The 18,773-nt window shown below is 45.0% G+C and overlaps 2 protein-coding genes across 2 annotated transcripts in view; one reads left to right on the forward strand and one right to left on the reverse strand.

Annotated features, from left to right (window-relative positions):
• The window catches only part of LOC122407894 (uncharacterized), a 56,654-nt gene that overhangs the window by 18,594 nt on the left and 19,287 nt on the right, over positions 1 to 18,773 (reverse strand). The gene's annotated exons all lie outside the window — the stretch shown is intronic.
• LOC122407974 (EF-hand calcium-binding domain-containing protein 1-like) lies at positions 6,569 to 7,496 on the forward strand. The gene is made up of 3 exons (XM_043414463.1): positions 6,569 to 6,856; positions 7,028 to 7,219; positions 7,311 to 7,496. Exons 1-3 carry the CDS (start codon positions 6,569 to 6,571, stop codon positions 7,494 to 7,496), a joined length of 666 nt encoding a protein of 221 aa, XP_043270398.1.

The following is an 18,773-nucleotide window of genomic DNA, read 5'->3' on the forward strand; positions in this document are numbered from 1 at the left end:
TATACAGTTTCGAGTATAAACTAAGCAAAAGTAATTGAAATTTTTTCAGATTTTCGAAAACTCCCCTCAACTATTCAGCATGAAAATATTTCCACGAATATATTACCTACGAATAGGAAATAACTCCACAGGTCCCATCTTTCCATACTCAAAAACAAATAAAAATGGTGATAGGTTAGAAAAAGTATTATTCCACAGTTTGAACTCTAAAGAACACGTGTGCAAAATTGGAGGTCCTTTAATTCTGCCATTTTTTAATATTTCACATAAATTTTACCCAAAAATGGCGTATTTTGGGGGTCAATCCCGTATAAAAAAAGCAAAGAGGGTTCACAAAACCTAGATAACTTAAACAAAAACAATCAAATTCGTATTTACACAACTTCACGTTACGCCAAGCCGATGTTCCTCCTTAAAAGTGCGTAAACAACGATACTTGTCGTCCTCGAGTTTCCTTATTTATTTACTTTTTCTCCACGATGTTTGGCAGTTACCGGATTTACGAGGAACCGAGATTTATCTGATGGAGCAGTTGCAAGGAAAATATTTGGCAAACCTCCACGACTAATCGTGGATGAGATCAGAGAGTAAAAGCGTTTCTTCCCATGGGATTCGTGACTCCGCCACCCACGCGTTCAATTTTCCGAAAAACTTGGATTTGTTGGCGCACGCCGTGGCTCCGGCTAGTGAATCATCTCGCATTTGCACAATACCGCTGCATGAGGTCTAGCCTGGGCTTTGCACAAAGCCCAACTATTCTCTGGCGATACACACATTTACACATAGAGGAGAAAAAAAATCTTTAGCAATGAGCGAGGGAGCAATAGCAGCCAGAGGATTTCTATTGCTTTAGGATGTCCCATCGATTCACGGTTCACTTAGTTCGAGCCCTCGTTCGACATTTGTCGTACGACTCACTCCGATGTTGTTACATAACAATCGTCTGTTCACCGGGTCCGAAAGCCCGCTGCTGATGGCTCGACGGCCTCGTTTCTTTGGTTCCCTTGTCGTCAGTAGCATTTCTCGCTACTGGTATATAAATTTCGAGATGATTTTTTCGCTCCGATTTTTAGTGGCTGGAGCTTGGATTCGATCTTTTGTGATTCGTGAATTATCGCTATCGAATGAATGTTTTTTCAGGCTATATTAACGGCGAAAGGAATTTTAAAAAGTCTTCCTGCGTCTGGAACATTTTTCGGTAAAAAAACCGCCTGATGACGAGGCGATGAGTCGAATCGTATTTCGTCGAAGCTCGACAGCACATCTGTGTTTATCGACACAGTCCGTTTAGCGAACGTAGGATAAAATAGAAGTGAGAACACGGTAGCGAAAAGAACAGGTGACGATTCGTGCACAAATCGGCCTGCCCAAGTGCATGATAAATAGACCAAGTTTGGTGCAACGAACGTTTTTTCGTGCCTCGTTAATCAGAGGAAATATCAAGTGTCATTTTGTACACGAGCGTTTGGAAGAAGCGGCGAATAGAGTCGTTAACTCGTCGAAACTCATCGGAAGATTTGTTCGCAGCAGGCTTGATGAATTTAGCGTCTTAAGCGTGTCTTTGGTGCAGCGTGTGTGTATGCGGAGTGTACGAAAAAGTGGGCAACCATACTTTTGTACACGTTGGGAAGTGAGGCAGCCCGTTTTTCAAGGGAGCGCCTAAAGAAACAACCCCCGTATTTACATTCGGTGGTAATTAATCAGTCTCACTCTGGGAGACGAGCAGAGAGAGAGAGAGAGAGAGAGAGAGAGAGAGAGAGAGAGAGAGAGAGAGAGAGAGAAAGAGAGAGAGTGAGAGGCAGGGAGGAAGGCAACAGCGGTGATTTAGCTGGAGAAAAATTTTCCTATTTGTTTTACGGTTTTTTCTCCTCTTACATTTTTCTTTCTTCATCTTTCTTGCTTGAAAGTTCGTGGAGGGTACGCGAAGAGAGTTTCATCCGCGAGGGACTCGTTCTGTGCGGCGGGCCTTTTTTCATCTCGCTTAAACAGGAGGAAGTGTAAGCAAGCGCTTCCTCCTTTTTTTGTGCAATCGCGTGATTGCGCTTTAACGGAATGAAGAAAAAAAGGGTCTCCATACTGCGTGCGCGTGACGAGAGATTAATTCGTCCGGATGGCAGCGAGGCCGCTAAGAAAATGAAGGAGAAATAAAAGAGAAGAAAAAGTGAAATACCGTTCGAAAGCGAGAGCCCGCCGATACGGATACGCGGGCACGTGTGCGCCTGAAAATCCTGGCCGGCAGTCACCACGTTTTAATGTAATTAACATAAATAAAAGAGACTTCGAGCCTGATTTACCGACGGTTAAACCGCTGAACGTTGAAATATATCGGAAAGATATAACGCTATGGTCCAACGCTGCGAGGTTCAAAGGTTAAACCAAAACCCACTTTTATTACTCTTTCGCCTGCGGTACTTAATATATACGTATATTTGTGTTGCACACGCGCGTTTACCTTGCCGGGCTCGACTTGCCGGAATCTCGCTCGGTACACTTACACTGCCTTAATCTACGAAAACCTGTTTGCCGTTGCGCGCTCGCGCGCCCTCCGTTCTGTACGAATTTTCGATCGTTCCCTTTCGTTCCAGTCTCTCTTTTGCTCTCGTACTCCTGGCTTTCTCTCTCGCTCGAACATCATCACTTTTGCGCGGTGAAATTGCGGTGAGCGCACGCTCTCCGCCCGTGATTTCACGGTTCTTTGCGGTTCTCACTTTTCATCCGTATTTTTAGTATTTCTGATGGAATTTCGTGTCAACTCGACGGAGAGTTCGGCGAGAGAAAAATTGTTATTTCGCAGCTTCCAGAAGAAGAGCTCGCCACGAATTGCCTTAATTAATGGAAAACGCGTTCCAAGGGTATTATTTCTCTCGAATATTGACTCGTGAGTGAATGCACGGGTCGCAAAAAGCTGAAGTGCTTTTTCTCGCCTCGCTCATTTCGTTTCCAAACGGCAATAACTTTCAAATTTGATTACAGCGAGGAAGAGCAGAGTCAAGAAGAGACTTTTGGTCAGGGCTGGTTTTCATGGATGGGGGTTCGCGGGCCGGCGTCAACCCCGCGGGGGCTACTCTCTTTAAATGGATCCTCAACCCTTGCATCACACCCACGCGAGCACACACGTATTCCCGAGGTCGTAAATAACACGAAATTGTTCAAGTCCCGCTCGCGCTCCACACTTTCCATCTTTTTTCTCTCTTCCGCGGAGCGGTTATTTTATTTTTTATTATTTCGAGCTCGCTCGTGGTTAAACGTTAAACAAAGGCTGCGGGACGTCGAAGAGAGGGCGCTTATCTTTGATCTCTGTTTGCAAAAGGCGTGCATCAACTCCCTTCCTCCTCCCCGCCGTCGTCGTCGTCGTCGTCGTCCCTGCCCTTCCTCATTCCGCTTTCTCCACCAACTCACACTCTCAAGCACACCGTGCCCAGAAGATAATCAAGAATAATTATTCGTTAGATAAATACGATCGGGACCAAAGATAAAGGCGGAGAAATATTTATGAAGCTCTCCTGACACCCCGGCGAAGCCTGCGCACCGTCCTCAAACGCAAACGAAACGTTTGCCAGGGGATTCGAATCTTCAAACTGCCACTCGTATAATCACGCCGGGCGCGAGACTGTGCGAAGACACTTTGCCTTGAGTCTGCTTAAGTACACCTTGTGAATTGGGTACACTTTGCTTAGCAATGGGTGGACACGTGTCTCACCAATCGAATAAAGAATTATGCTTTATTCATTTGACTCCAGGGACTCACTCGAGCCGATCCCTGCACAACAGTGATTGCAAAGAGACTCGATCAGCTTCGCATTAACTTTTGCGCCGCGTATTCGCCTCCACTTTTTTCCAGCTGCAATAATGAAACCTCCGAGACCCGGGGGAGGCTCTCGCGTCAAAGATACCTCAGAGAAATAGGCTCAGCTCTTTTGATCCGCATATTATTAGCCACATGATTACCTCGACACTTAAATAGGATTTCTAATTTATTCGAATCCTTTTTCCCCAGGTCCTCCTCGTCCTCCTCGGCTGGTACACCCATCGGGCCGTTCGAGTTCTCTGGCTTATTCCACCCCACCGTAATACACGCAGTTTCTGGAGGGTTTCTCGCCACAGTCCGCTGACGCGATCCTGAGAACGTATACACTCGAAGGATCTTGTTGAAATTCAGCGAGAAGGAACGGATTGTTTTTGATACCTCCCTGTGGGACCGGAGGATAAGAGGAGTTGAGAAGAAAACGACGAAAAGAGAGGAAGAAGAAGAAGAATGAGATAAAGAAGAAGCTTCGAAGATGAGTCTTTCGTGGTGCGTCCTGCGTATACAGCGTGTCGTACATCAACGTTTCCCGCGCAGGTGGGCGGACGCAACGTCAGCCGTTGACGCCCCGCGAAATTGAATCTAAAGTTTAACTTGCCGTTTTCTCGTCTTCCCATCAGGAGCTTACCTTCCAAAGATTCCTCAGAGTAAAGGGAATCGCGTGTGGAGGGAAGGTAGAGAGGAGAGAATATTTGAAGAGTGGAAAGAGTGGAAAGAAGGGAGAATAAGCTCAGCTCACACGTTGCCGGTTGCAACAACAGGGAGGTCGCAAATCATCACCTTGAAAATGCCTTCCCGGTCAGCGTTAGGATAGCCCAAGATTATACAGTCTTGACGATTCGCCACGGCGGAGGGCGAGAGAGGGAGAGAGCCGAAGCAGAAATCCGCTGGATATTTAAGCTCTGTCTGGCCCTCGTGGGTCGTTTGGTCCATTACGTTAGTCGGAAATATACTTTGGTTGATGCGAAAAGAAAGAAACGAAATGGGAGGATATTGCTCGTGGATGCTGCAACGATTCTCGCGGGAGAGGACGCGCGCGCCAGCAAAATGCGACGAGTTCAACGGCGCTCTCTCTTTTCCTCCCGAGCTTCCCAGCGTTCTATCTCTTCCAAGACCATCCGCACTGTTCCTGAAACAACACACATTTCTCCGGAACCCACTTACGTGCGAAACAGCGCTTCCCTGCCCGCGCACCGCAAGCGAGGCAACCTGTTTGTTCAATGCGCGAGAGAATTCATGTGTGCGCCGCACATCGCTGTGTGCGCCACGGTAATTTATCTTTACCATGCTTAATGAGCAGGTGGTTAATACTCCACATCATACGTACACATGGATACAACGTAGACTCGGCTTCTGCTCGACTAATAACCGCACAACTCATACGTAAACAAAAGAACGAAAAAATAAAACACAACATTACAACAACGAAATAAAAATTAGAGTACGACTCTCCGTTTCGTTTTTAAACTCCCCGTGCCCCGATGCACCTCCCGTACGTTGATCGAGCCGCAATTATAAATTTACGACGACTGAACATAATATTCTTCTGACAAAACATCACGGCCAGCCAGTTGAAGCGAGACTTTTTGCCCCGGTTAAATTGCTACTGGTATCGAAATGAAGCCAACGAACTCTCTTTCGAGCTAGGCCAACGCGGATGCCCCCTGTAATTGGCTGTTTTGATGAGACGAGCAAAAAGAGTAATCATTGACGTTCAGAGCTTTCCCGCAATTCATGTTACGCTTGGTTAAGTGACTCCATGAAAATTGTTGGGTCCGCCGTGTACCTTAAACGCTTTTGAGAACTCGATGATCCGATGAAGTCCACAATATCGCAACTCTAAACGAAAGAGTTTCTCATAATGTAGACCGAATTCATGTGCGCACCAAAGGACTTTGGAAAAAATGTTTGTCTCTTTTTCTTCGCTAATACCTTTCAATGGCCTCGGGGCAAGATTTTCAGGCTCGCTTTCGCCCCTTCTTCTCTCTTTCGCTGCTTTACACTCCCTCTTTCTTCTTCTTCTTCCTCCTCCTTCTTTTCTTCTCCACCGTCCTCGCTTTCACATCCTCGACGAAATTCTGCTGGGCTTTTGTACCGTTTTATTACGTTCAACCGACGAAATGATGTCATTAGATATACTTAGGCGCGAGTTTATTGAGGTCTTTGTGTCGGTGAAACGCTCGGTGAAACCGCTCCCGTGAAACGCCTTTGGCTCCAACTTATATTATAACCAAGTTGCTCTGCGTGCGCGCTTCAAGATCTCACAAGGGCGCACGATTTCATCGGTTATCACGACGGAATACCCACCCGGGAGCCTTTATTGCCTCCGTCCGAGAGCACATTTACTACCACTATTTTGCTCCCTTGTCTCCTTTTTTCTTTCCTCTCTCTCTCTCTCGCTCTTCTCGTTGTCTCTGGAGGCTTTCGGAGCTTCCTGTGCGTATCGACTTGTGCGTAATACGCCTTCTCGACACCTTTGGACAGCCATTCTTTTTACGACATTTAGCAGTACCCGAAAAAGTGGTCGGTGGTAAAATAACCAAACGATGGGATTAAAACGCGGTTTGCGTAACGAACATTCTTCGAAATTGTCGACCAGGAGAAGAAAAAAGTGTTCGGTTCGATGGGTCCGACTTGAAGTTTACTGAATGTAAATGACTGTCGGATTGTCATCAATTCGGAAGAAAACGTCGCGACAAGCCCCTTCTCGAGATCATAAATTTGTCGTTTCGCTACCAACAAATATATAATTATTCGATAAAAATGCCTCTACAATTACCAACCGATATACTAAACGACTCCCTTAAAGAAATAGTATTTCTTCGAAAAAATCAACCTCGTTTCAAGAAATTATGCAAAAAGACCCATTTTGATCAACGCGAAATTGAAGCTTTGGCTTTGATACACCGAAAAATTCAATCGCAGTCAGGTGCTGTTACGAGGCACAGCTTTCGTGAGGTTTTACATTCGGGATTGGATTTTACCGAAAATATTCGACATTTACTCGTCGATCGACTCTTCTCTGCGATGAACAAAAGAAATTCTTCCCAGGTTCAATAAAATAAGCCACTTCCTAACTCTCAACCTCGCTAATTTGATATTTGAATTTCGAATTCGAATAAAAGTTCACACTTTCGTCATCGCCGTACGTACGAGCCATTCATGCTCATTTAATTGTTCATCGTCACGAAACTTCGTTTAATCACACGATGTTTTATCCAGTTGCGAATGGACCATTGGGACGAGGGCTGGTCAGTTTTACTTCGAGGAAACACACCGGAGCGTATACATTTCGCTTACAAAGTTTACGATCTCATGAGAACTAACAAGATAGGAAAGGAACAGATATTTCCGATGATGAGAGGTTGCTTGATCAAGGTCCAAGCTGACGAGGATCCGGAGGAGGGGGTCAAGGTGGAAATGGCTACAATTGCAGCAGCACTTAGATCAGATTGCTCGCAACGTTAGCCTCCGTACAAACACATCTTATCTGGATATCTTTCAGGACTTGATAGAGCTGATGTTGAAGAAGCTGGACGTTGATAGGGACGGTAAGGTAACCGAGGAGGATTTCAAAGCCGCGACGTTGCAGAGGAACATATTGTTTTTGGAGTGCATGGGACCGGTGTTTCCATCGAGCGAAGCACAAAACGCATTTTTAACGACATTCACCACCAAAACAATGTGGTGAAAGGACAAAATTGGCTCGGTGTACGAAAAATTCTAGAGGGAAAATTCGATAACGCCATTCCGTCCAAAATCCTCGTCGCTCTCATTCGAGAAGGACAAAAAGGTAGCGAGCGAATGAAAAACGCCAAAAAAGACAACGACGCTAATCCTCGGACGTCGTCCACCCCCACAAAGCTGCTTGACACGACAGTGTGTCTGTGTATACGTATAAAAGATTTTCACGCCAATGAACGAGCGCGCGACGCCCGCGCAAACGTGGCAAACCAGACAGAAGAAATCGGTCTCTGTATTCCGCTGCTTTTCCCCTGTTAAATCCCTCCGCCCTTGGCACGTAGAAAACGTGTGTACAGAAACGAGACACGGGAGAATGCGACGCTCCATTTAATTTTCGAGGCCGCATCGATGTTGTGACTTGTATAACGGATCGCGTTTCCCTCCCTTGCTCTCCCGCCGATCCTCCGCTGTAGCCGCCGATCGGATCCCTTAACGATTCATCGAGCAGTGAAGATCGTCCTTGCGCAAACAATCGCAAATGAACCATTATAATAGCTTGACGAGGTTTCAAACGAGTATCGACGGCACCCGCTCCACAATCTCATGAAAGTAAAGAAAATCACGAATAAGCTAACTATAAATTAATATCGATTTACGAAATTTCACAAAATTCTCAAGGTTTTTTCTTTCGTTCGATACGCAAACACGACGGAAAACCCGAAAAGGTTGAATCGGCTGTGAGAGCGCAAGAGAGAAAAATCTCCCGAGCGAACCTGGAACCCGTGATGAAAAAAAAACGACGAGAAAAAAATAAAAAGCCACAGAGCCGTAGGATCGTGCGGACGTGTTACGAAAACATAATGAATGTTTGAGGATCTTTTCGGTCGCTCGAACGCACTCGGATCCTTCGTTCTCAAGCAGCTATAACAACAAATTAAATAATGAAATCTTGAAACTTTGCTCGGATCGGCGCCCCCCTGATCCTCCGGATTCTCCGTACACAATATACAAACATACAGTGAATGTGTTTGAATCAAAAGTGCCAAAGATCTTTAGCCCTACTTTTCTCATTCTTGCTGGGCACAGTCTCCGGGGGGAACAATATTAAGGATCGAAGCACAGCATATACAGATTTGCTGCAATCCTCTCATGTGCGCGCATACAGATCGTGCGTGTTTACGAGTGTATCAGAGGAGGCTGGGGACGACTGGAGCGACAACGATGGGGGTGGAACGATATTGTGTAAAGAGCATAATAAGTTTGGTGGCATGAAAGGAGAGGCGAAGAGAGCCCTCTCTCTTGCCCGCTTTGTGGGTAGCCGAGCGTGTCCTGAAAGGATCCTCCGAAGAAGTATCGCGCAGAAGGAAAAGGAGAAGAGAAAAGAAACGTGCTCGCAAAAGCTGCGCGTCTCCGAGCGGAGTAACATCGAGTGCGAGAGGGACGACGCTCAATGCGAGATCGCTATAGCTATGTATTTCGTACAGAAGATCGGTGCAAACTGGCGGTGGTGGTTTCTCTCGGGAGAGTTAGGGCGCCAGCTGAGAAAACATGCCCGTGGCACGTCGACGAGCGATGCTTTAACGCGTGTATGGTACTCGCGAGAAGCCACTATTATACGAGTTTAAATACGTGTGTATGTGAGCCTCCTTTGGCTCGTTCAGAGAAAGAACTTTTCTTCTACATCTTCGTCCCATTTTCTTCTCTCTCTCTCCCTCTCTCGTTACGTGCAATTTGTACGAGAGAATCGATCCACGAGGAGCCTTTTTCCATTCGCTCTGTCGCTCTCTTTCTTCAACTCCCTCTCCTCCCGCCTTCATGCAGATACTTTTCTTGTAATAAAAGCCCGTTAGAGCCCGGCAGGTATTAACAAATCGTCGGCAAGACTTCGGTTAGACCCCGGCGGATAAAAATAACGCGACCTTTTTATCAGGTAATTGGATCGTTGTGCCAATCATCGGTAATGCATGTACGCAGCCCTCTCAACATCGAAAGAAGAATTCAATGGAAAAATAAAGGCTCGGCTGTGTACGAGATCCAACGGACTCGATGCCGGTACGCTGCTGCTGCTGCTGCAGCGGGGCTTATAAGATCGATGATAAAAACACAGTCACAATTAGAGTCAGAGATTTACCATGGACAAAAGCTCGCGGCTCTCGCGAGCTCTCTCTCCTCTATCTCTACTTTTATGCATTTTTAATGTCACATGGATGTGTACGTTTATGTGTATAAATATATACAAAGTCCGTTAAGATCGTTGCACGTGGTATCTGCTTACGAAAGAACGAACGCGCGAACGGGGAAACGCACTCATCCCGTGTGGTGATACATAAATTATAATCAGGCGGGGGATCCAACAAGGAATGCCGACGATTTCAACCGAAACGTGATGAAACGAGAGGCGATTCGATTTGTGTGCCCACGCACGCTCATCAAAGGTGCCGGCTCCCCGAGCTCTCCTACAATCTCATCACACGCTCGCACACTCACAAATGTAGTGCTCGTGTGTCTTCGTTTTTTTTCGATCTTATATTAGCCGCAGCGGCTGAAGGATTACGGAAAAAAATAGCCGCTCGACTCGCTTTGTCGAGAGATAATCCGACGGTGGTTCTTCAATTCGTGAAAAAAAACCCTTCGGTTCGCACGCTCGTGAATCTCACGCGCGCGAATTAAATCGTGGAAAAATGTTTTCTCTGCTTCGATCCAACACTATCTTTTGTTCAGCCGTGCTCGCGGAAATGACGCACGTATCGCTTGCGCTCACTCGCTGCGCTGGCTTTTTACTCATCCGCATGCAAAAGCAGCCGCGAACGAGAGTCCTTTGTAACTTCGAATACATGAATTTCATCGAAAGAATCTTCAAGTACGCGCCCTTCGGCAACGTGTCACGAAACTTTCGCGAACGGAATCCTCAATGAAGCCCTCTCTCAGCAACAGATGCACTCTCACAATCCTACATCGTTACACGCCTCTTTCACTCCCAATATCCTGAATATATATTTTCAGGAGAACCCGAAATGAGTCCTGCGAACATGATACCAAAATCGGCCAAGTTACACATCGTTTAACGAGAACTATACGGACGGAGCTTCGGACGCATCAGGCGAAAAAATATTCCAAGTAATATATTAGTTTTCGTTTTTCAATGTTTGTCTAGGTCCGACCCCCCGGGAAGAGACGAGTCCGTTGCTCCGAAGAATCCTGAAGAAAATCCCGCGCAGCAGCGCCAAAGAATTTTCAATCAAAGCCTCCATCATTAGACGTTGGACTTGTGAAGTACCATTTTTAATTTTTTACTGCAGCGAGCTGGCAACGATTTTGAAATATTTTCAACCCGGTTTACGGACGCGGAATTTTCATCGATTCATCGCATTTACATTCCCAATCGTGCGGAGCAACAACGTAGTATTTGGTCCTGAACTCCTGCTTGCTGTCCCGAATGTGGGAGTTGCTCGTGAAATTTTAACGGGTTCGACCATACCGTTTCTGATAAAATTGAGTTACTTATTTACATTGGATCTTATGGAAAAGCGTTAACAAACGCAAAAAACATTGAAAAATTACTGTTGAAAAAGCCACTTTTTGATCAAACGAACACTAGTATATGAACCAACTGTCAAGATAACTCTCGCGAAATTTGCAGCGATTTCACCGTACCGTTTATCTGCAATGTGCGGAAGAATATTAATAAACAAAGTTTGTCTCTCTCTTCTGGCGGACACAGCTTCAAACGCGGCAACGTCGCATCGATCAACGCACTCTCGTATAGCTTATAAACAGTGTGACTTACAGCTTGCCCTCGAGCTTGAGTAGGGCAGCCAACAGTCAAAACCTGAAAGCATAACCCTGCATTGGTGCTGTGAAAGCAAACGTTTGATATTTTGAAATATAAAAGAAGATGCTTTTTTTCGCAAAAATTAGGATTATTGTGGTTGAAATAATGATTTTTTTTCATCTAAAAGTACACAATTATCATTTTTCCGTGTAAATTGAAAACCAGAAACTAAATTTACGTGCAGTTGGTAAGACGAGAAGCTTTCCATGTCACCGGCTGCCCCGTTGTACCTTAAAAATCCAAAAATTCGAGTGTTCAAAGCAGCGGTAAAAAAACATGCAACGATGGCCACACAGGGAAGTATATATTTCAAGAAAGCCTGCATTACCAACATCGAATCGTTCGATCGGAACGCTGTAACTTTGTCGATATTTACAAAGAGAAAATGTATAGAGAAAGCGAGGCGATGAAAATGAGGGCTCCGCGTCGCTCCTCATTATAAAATCTCTTTTCAGGCGAAGTTAACGCGGGCTTTTGTCTCATCTTCGTCGTCGTCGCGGGGATGACGGAGCAGACGACAACGACGATGTCGTCAACGGGATACAACCTACTTGGCTGCTGTTGCCAAAGAGAAGTTTGCAAAAGCGAGAGCAAGAAGAAGAAACTCGAGTTTCCATCTGGCTGCGCGGACAAACACGGGACACATACACAGAGCACGATGACGGACGGGCACGTCAAGTCGCGGGACCGTGCGCGGACGCGCGCGCCAGGGATTATGCACGAGGAAAAGAGAGAAAGATAAAAAAGAGAATGGATGAGAGGGCGAGCGAGAGAGAGAGAGAGAAAGAGGGACGAGTCTTGATGTTTGTTTTCTGGGTCGGATTCAATTTAGCCTGGACATCTTGTAAATCGGAGGAATATAATTAGACGCCCCGAGACTGAGAAGAACCCACGTACATGACGTTTGACATAATACCGAGGCAAAAATACGATTTCATCTTGTCTACTCTCTGCTGCTACACATACATGTATATTCATGCATTATGCGAAGATTCGTTGAGTTTGCATACAAGGACTATTATTCCCTGGTGGGTTGAAAATATCAATAGTTGATTAGCTCGAAAGCTGCATTTGATCGATCGGGTTCTAGATTTTTCTGGGTGGTCTCCGAGCACCGAAATACTCTGGTGAAAACAAGCGAAGCTCAAAGCAATTTATATTTAAGCTCAACTATGAATAATCGGGGGCAAATATTTCCATTTGCATCGCGATAAATATTCATACTATGAAAAACGTATTCAAATGTTATGATGATGCGTTTAATGAATGTTGAAGTAAGTGCAATGAAAATAAAATGCAGAGAATCTTCGACGGCCCGCGGTTGCTCCGGAGGTAAAAAAGTCGCCATTTTCGTGCATAAATTTTCAGTCTCTAGTCATTGATCATTCGGGGCAAGAAGTATAAAAAGCAGAGATAAGCGAGACTCGCCATAAAGTATCCACGAGGTGTCGTGTTCGTCACGGACACGGGAGAGCGAGTTTTCACAACAGGATTAGAAGGAGCCAAGAGAGGAAAAAGAAGAGGCTGAAAACGAAGCCCCGGATCTTCGAGCCGCATCTCCTTTCGCTCTGGCTGTTTCAGAAGTGTTGCGCTGCTGCCTAGACCATTTTTCACGGACGTCTTCTTCAGTTAGGTGGCTTTTTTTCCCTCCATATTTTATTCTCTCTTTCTTGGCGAGAGAAGCTGCGAACGTGGAACAGCAACGTTCGGATTATCCACATCCGGTCATTCTTGCTTAAGTTTTTTTCGCCGCTCGCTCCCCTCTCCGTATCCGGCACACGCTCTCGAGTTTTTCCTTTTTTTCATCTCCGAGCATCCCTCGGTACGTCCCGAGCGAACGTCGAGTGGTCTTTATTGATCGATTGCGAGAAAGGCGTCCATTCATAGCCCAGAAAATACCACCCTTCTCAATGGCCCACCCTCATTGTGCGGAATGTTCAACGAGTCTTTCGGAGGCTACATCTCCAATCAGATATTTCATCGGTTCTCTCCCTGCACTCGCTCTCCCATTATAATAAATTTATATTTTTCTATTTACCTCGAAAGGTAATATGCCCCACTCGGATTTTTCAACTACACTAAACCATTCTCTCGCTTCTCATTGGAATATTACCTTCGACGTATCCGCAGACGCTGCTACACACGGTGAGATGCTGGACAAAAAGTAAATTCCAAAGAACTCTCAATGCACATAAATATTGAAGTTGCCGCTCTCTGCCCCCGGTTTACATCCATAAAAAGAGACGAAATTGCATCACTTCTCGTCGTAAAATCATGCATGCCACAGCTCGATTTCCCTCTCCACCAATTTTTCCCACATACGTTTTATGCATACGAGCATACTGAATCTACTCGGTTTACGAGATTTTCTTTTTTTCACCACATTATACGGCTTGTACCGTGAGTAATCCGGGTACTCTCACGACTACTCAAACCCCATCGGATAACATCAACGAGAAACCCGAGATTCTCCCAGGCCAGAGGTCACACAAACTTATTCTACACTGTAAAATAACGAATAGTCCACAAAATAAAATCATAAAATTCATTCTATGCTTGGAGAGTTATAGTCAGATAACCATTTTTTTATAACAACTCATACGAGTGTGTAGATACTTTTTCATAATCCGTCCAGTTTTATTAGTGCCACATGATGCATTATCATTATGACTGCAGTTGTAAAAATTTCATCTCCGTAACGTTCACTTCAATATGCCAGATTCCGATGCTCATTTTTTATTTCGCTTTCTGTGATTCCGATTATGAAAATACGAGGATTTTTATTCTGAGACAATGTTTGCACCGAAAATCTGTGTTCGTGAACGGTGTCGACGCGTCGAGTGCCCGAAACGACGAATCTTTAGAGTCCAATTTTCAAAACCCATTCAAACCGTTTTTCTGACTCCGATTTTGTAATTTCCTAGAAAACTCGAATGATTCTCCTCAGCCACGAGTGCCGACATCCGTCAGAATAAAAGTCTGAAAAATTTGGTGGATTAAGGTTCGAGCGACGGCGTGACGCGAGCCAACAGTTCTTCGATTTCACTCCAAAGCGAGTGGTGTCGCCCATCATTTTAGTGATGTTCGATATCTCTGACAGAAGTGACTCGAAATGATTTTTTCCCCGTTAAAAGTCGACGAGCAGCGTCATACCGAGCGGGTAAGCGTAGACGTTACGAGACGTGAGCCATACGGGAGACTTCCTGGGAAGGTAAATCGTAGTAGAGATACGAGAAACTCGTCCCCAGCACGCTCGATATATAGACATATGTAGGAGGAGGAGTATGGCTAATTGAAGTTGTCGTTTGTGTGCGGTGCATTTCTCGTCCCACGCAGAGACGTATCACGACCTCTTGACGATTCCTCGTCTATCCCGAATCCATTTACATCGAATTATAATTTATTTTCCTCCTCATCTTGGCTGCTTCTTTAACGAAGCATGGCGGCTAGAGTCTCGTAGATATCGATTTATAGCTGCGCGAGTCAAAACATTTATTGAATACTCATCTAAATTATACAAACATGGAGGATGTCACATTATTTCTCAAAGGCTCGTCAGACCACATGGAATCGAAAGATGGAATATGAATGAAGCTCCGAGTCCCCCGAAAGGTTTTTCAGCCAGCGAAATTGTTCCTTGAAAATGAGTAAAAAAACATTTCTTCCCAATACCAAAGAAAAAGCAGCCCCGAGTCTCTCTCGCCTCGGAATTTATTTATCTCCCAGCCAGCATTTTCCCTGGGACTGTTCCTCGCTGACCTTTGACATCTGATGGTCTCTAATTACCGTGCCTTCTTCGCTCAACTTCTGCTACCAGTATAATGTGAGCAAGGTGAACCAAACGAAGCTGCAGTAGACGACTGACAGTCCATGTACCGGGGCCTGGCTCGAATGCGGACACACTGTTTCTCGGCTCATGTGAACGCACGAGATGCAGACTCAATTTTTCTGTCCCTCTGAAAGAGAGCGAGCGAGAGAGAAATTAGAGGGAGAGCTCATGGTAATTATGGCAAGGGGGAAGCTCTCACTCAGGAGTCCCGAAGCCAGGCTCTCGTCCTGGCCAGTAAAGCACATGCAGCCCCAGCATCTTTGCACTGCAATAGGTACGCGGACATTCTCATGTGGTTGCGTATATTTATGGTGTTTATTCGTGTATATGTTTGTGTATACGTTGTAAATCTGCCCACCTGAATGTCTCGCCTCCGCGCGTATGTAGCGCCTCTTGTGTTCGGGACGTTTCTGCTCCCGGTAAAATATACGCAACAGCGCAGCAGCCAGCCGTGTTTAATTCATCAAGCTGACGGTGCGCATCGGTCAACTTAAATATCCTGCGAACTTCCGTACGACAATGTGGAATTATTCTTCCTACTTAATCCCCCACGTGCGTATGGGACTTCAATTGAATATATTCAAGGTCGAAATAAATGTCGGGAGCCTGCGACTGCTGGGAGGCAAGAAAGAATTTAAGAAATAACACATTTTCGTGGGTTTTATATTTCCGGTATGAATTGAGATAAAATGGATGCAATTATATAAATGGAAGCGATTACTCTCGGCTAAATAATTAGGCACAATTTCACGCGATAATTTTATCTTATTTTTACGAAATTCACATCTTACTGAGCACCTCGAATAAACGTAATGGTCAAGGTTACAAATAACCTGTCATTACGGCAACCTCATTTCGAGAAATAAAATATATCCGCGACGGTAATTTCCGCAATTTTTCCTCCCGCTCGAGGGTGTTAAATTTTCTTTGAAATTTGCTATTGACTCGCGATGGACTTTCACTCGACGGAAGCTGATGGACGTGAGTAGGTCGCGCGTAAACTACAAAAGCTTTTGCGTTTGTGAGCCATGCTTGAAACGGCATGAGGTTAATAATTATCATTGTTTATACACACAAACACACGATTTATATTTTTATCCACAGTTGCGTATGCAGGCCTCCGAAATGCATCGGATCCGTTATGGACTTTACGTACGCGATCGCACCCAGGATACACATCACGCGCCACTTTCTCATGCACAGAGTCTAATTGGGCCTGACCCGCTGGCAGCAGTCAACACAACCAGAGCAGATTGAGCTCGTGCAGCTGATGACCACCGCGCGAAAAATATACCCAGAATACTGTGCGTGCGGCGAGATAGCCCGGTGAGTGTATAAACGCAGATGGAACGTCGAATTTCAATCTGGGACGTGAAAGAAGTTCATACCTGTATAGAGCGACTGTCTCTCGGACACAGAAGAGAGGAAAGTGTAATTTTTCATTTTAACGAGCGATGACCATTGCCTCTCTAACCGCTTTTTTGCTTCTCTTTTTTGCTCTTCTATACCCACGTATTTTTCTCTTTCTCGTCTTCTTCCATCAGTCAATGAATATATACGAGCTGAGGCACCCTTTCAGTCCTTGGGCTCCGTAATGGTCACACCTCCTCTCACACCCTGCACGAGTTCCTTTCTTCCCTCTCCCGCGCGCCACTGTGACGACTAATGACGAAAGCAATTTGCATATCAATCGAACCTCGCTCTCTCTCGCTCGGTAGACATATGCGGAAAAAAGCTTTTCGGTCAACCCCGGACTTGGATATTGTAGGAAACACCCCGGGGCTCAATTCGAACGGAGACTCGGAAATAAACCCTCAGCGAAAGTACAACGCAACTGAGGAGTGTGAGGAATCTGGTGATTTCGGTCGAGACCTCGATCATTTTTAAATCGAGAGCCACGACGAGCTCAGGTGCTTGAAAAGCTCTTGGGAAATCACAGTATTTTTTCTTCCTTCTTCGTTCACCTTACCGAACATTCCCATCGGAATTCAGCACGAAAAATCATTGATTTCGAGATTTCGCATTTTTTTATCGAGTCCAATCTACTGACGACGAGACTCAAGCTCACCGATTCTCAGACCAGTTTCATCTGAGATACAAGTTTCCGCATATTTCCACCTGGATGCTGATCATGCATTTTCTCAGCATGCAGCAGGATCCCCCCATCCGGAGGACCGGTACGCGCGAGTGTCGCTCGTCTAGAGCTCATCCAACCAATATCAGCTTCGGTGCGGAATGCAGTCCTGAGAACCTGCTGCATTACCCAGGGCTTTCTGCCAATCCTTTCAATCATATATAAAAATATAATAAACCTCCAATGTTTGAAGATTCAAACACTTTTACAGACTCCTTTTTTCCAACAAGCATTTCGTGGCCCCAAGAAATTGGGGCGAGAAATGAAGTAGAATGTTCGTATGTCACTGAAATTATTGCATTTTTTTCTAGGTTCTAACAATTTTCGAGGATTCAATCATTTTTAAAAGTAACTGTTACACGTTTGTCTTACAACGCTGGTCCTGCAACCATCGATATTTGACAAATATTTTGGAGCATGGAGCATTTGAAATTGAGGAAAATTATAGTTAAAGTACAGAGCGTTTTTAGTTCTATTCGCTCACTTTTAACGCGCCTAAATGATTTGTGGACTCCCGACTTTAATTTTAAAAAAGCTGAAAGTGTCTCTTCGTAAATAAATGAGTATTAAATCCTGGCAATTAATAATCAGGAGTTATTTCACGTGTGCCTGGACGTTCGCCGAGGCCCAGAAAAACTTGCAGTCATTAATTACCGTCGTTTTTTCGTGCGTGTCTGTGAGTGTATGTACAGAAAATACGAATATAAGTGAAGATTTTAATGCACATGTAGATATTTCTGACACCCTAACGTTCTCTTTTTCCTCTTTATCTCTCGACATTTGTCATAAAAACATGTGAGCAGAGGGATTTTCAAGTCAGCATGTTATCCACACACAGTTCGTGTGCTACAAAAAGGGAAACACGTGCTGGTAAGCCGGGCTCTTGTCGAACTTGCGGAAGGATGCGTCTCCGCGTCATTTATCCTCGAATTTCCACGAGCGGCAGCAGATGCCCTACGAAAGTAGCTGGCGCGCGGAGCGAGTATTTTTCTTCCACCAGGCTCAAATCGTTCACGTCCATGGGTCGTTAGTAAACCATTTATGCCGGTGTCGTCACGGATTTTAACCATTCGAATTTTCGTATTTTCCTTCAAAAAAGGGAAGAAATGAGAAAGGAAAAAAGTAAGAGCCTCGGATACGAAATTGCAAGGATTTTTGCACGCTTTGTAAACTTTCGGCGATCTCAAAAGGACTTTCGATGAAAAATCAAAAATATCATAGTGACTTTTTCACGGTCTCTGAAGTAAATAAATTATTGAATATTCACGATTCTCGTATTTAGAAAATATTTTTCGTCAACATCCTTTCGACTCGGTACCGCGACGAATTTCCCCCGATTATTCACGGATTCTCTCCACATATTCGATCGAGTTTTAAAGAAGCCTCCGAAAATGTGCAGTCTTCGTGACCCCCTTGCGCCTCGCACGGGATTAAACGATAAAAATCTTCATCAGAATTATCCCACTCGATTATTATCTCTGTGCATCTG

This window comes from Venturia canescens, chromosome 3, assembly GCF_019457755.1.
Source record: "Venturia canescens isolate UGA chromosome 3, ASM1945775v1, whole genome shotgun sequence".
Lineage (NCBI taxonomy): Eukaryota > Metazoa > Arthropoda > Insecta > Hymenoptera > Ichneumonidae > Venturia > Venturia canescens.

Excerpts from the sequence above, each read along its gene's own strand:
- LOC122407974 (XM_043414463.1), top strand. The coding sequence starts at position 6,569 with ATGCCTCTACAATTACCAACCGATATACTAAACGACTCCCTTAAAGAA. Across the intron at positions 6,857-7,027 it reads ACAAAAGAAATTCTTCCCAG|TTGCGAATGGACCATTGGGA; the intron begins GTTCAATAAAAT and ends TGTTTTATCCAG. Across the intron at positions 7,220-7,310 it reads ATCCGGAGGAGGGGGTCAAG|GACTTGATAGAGCTGATGTT; the intron begins GTGGAAATGGCT and ends GATATCTTTCAG.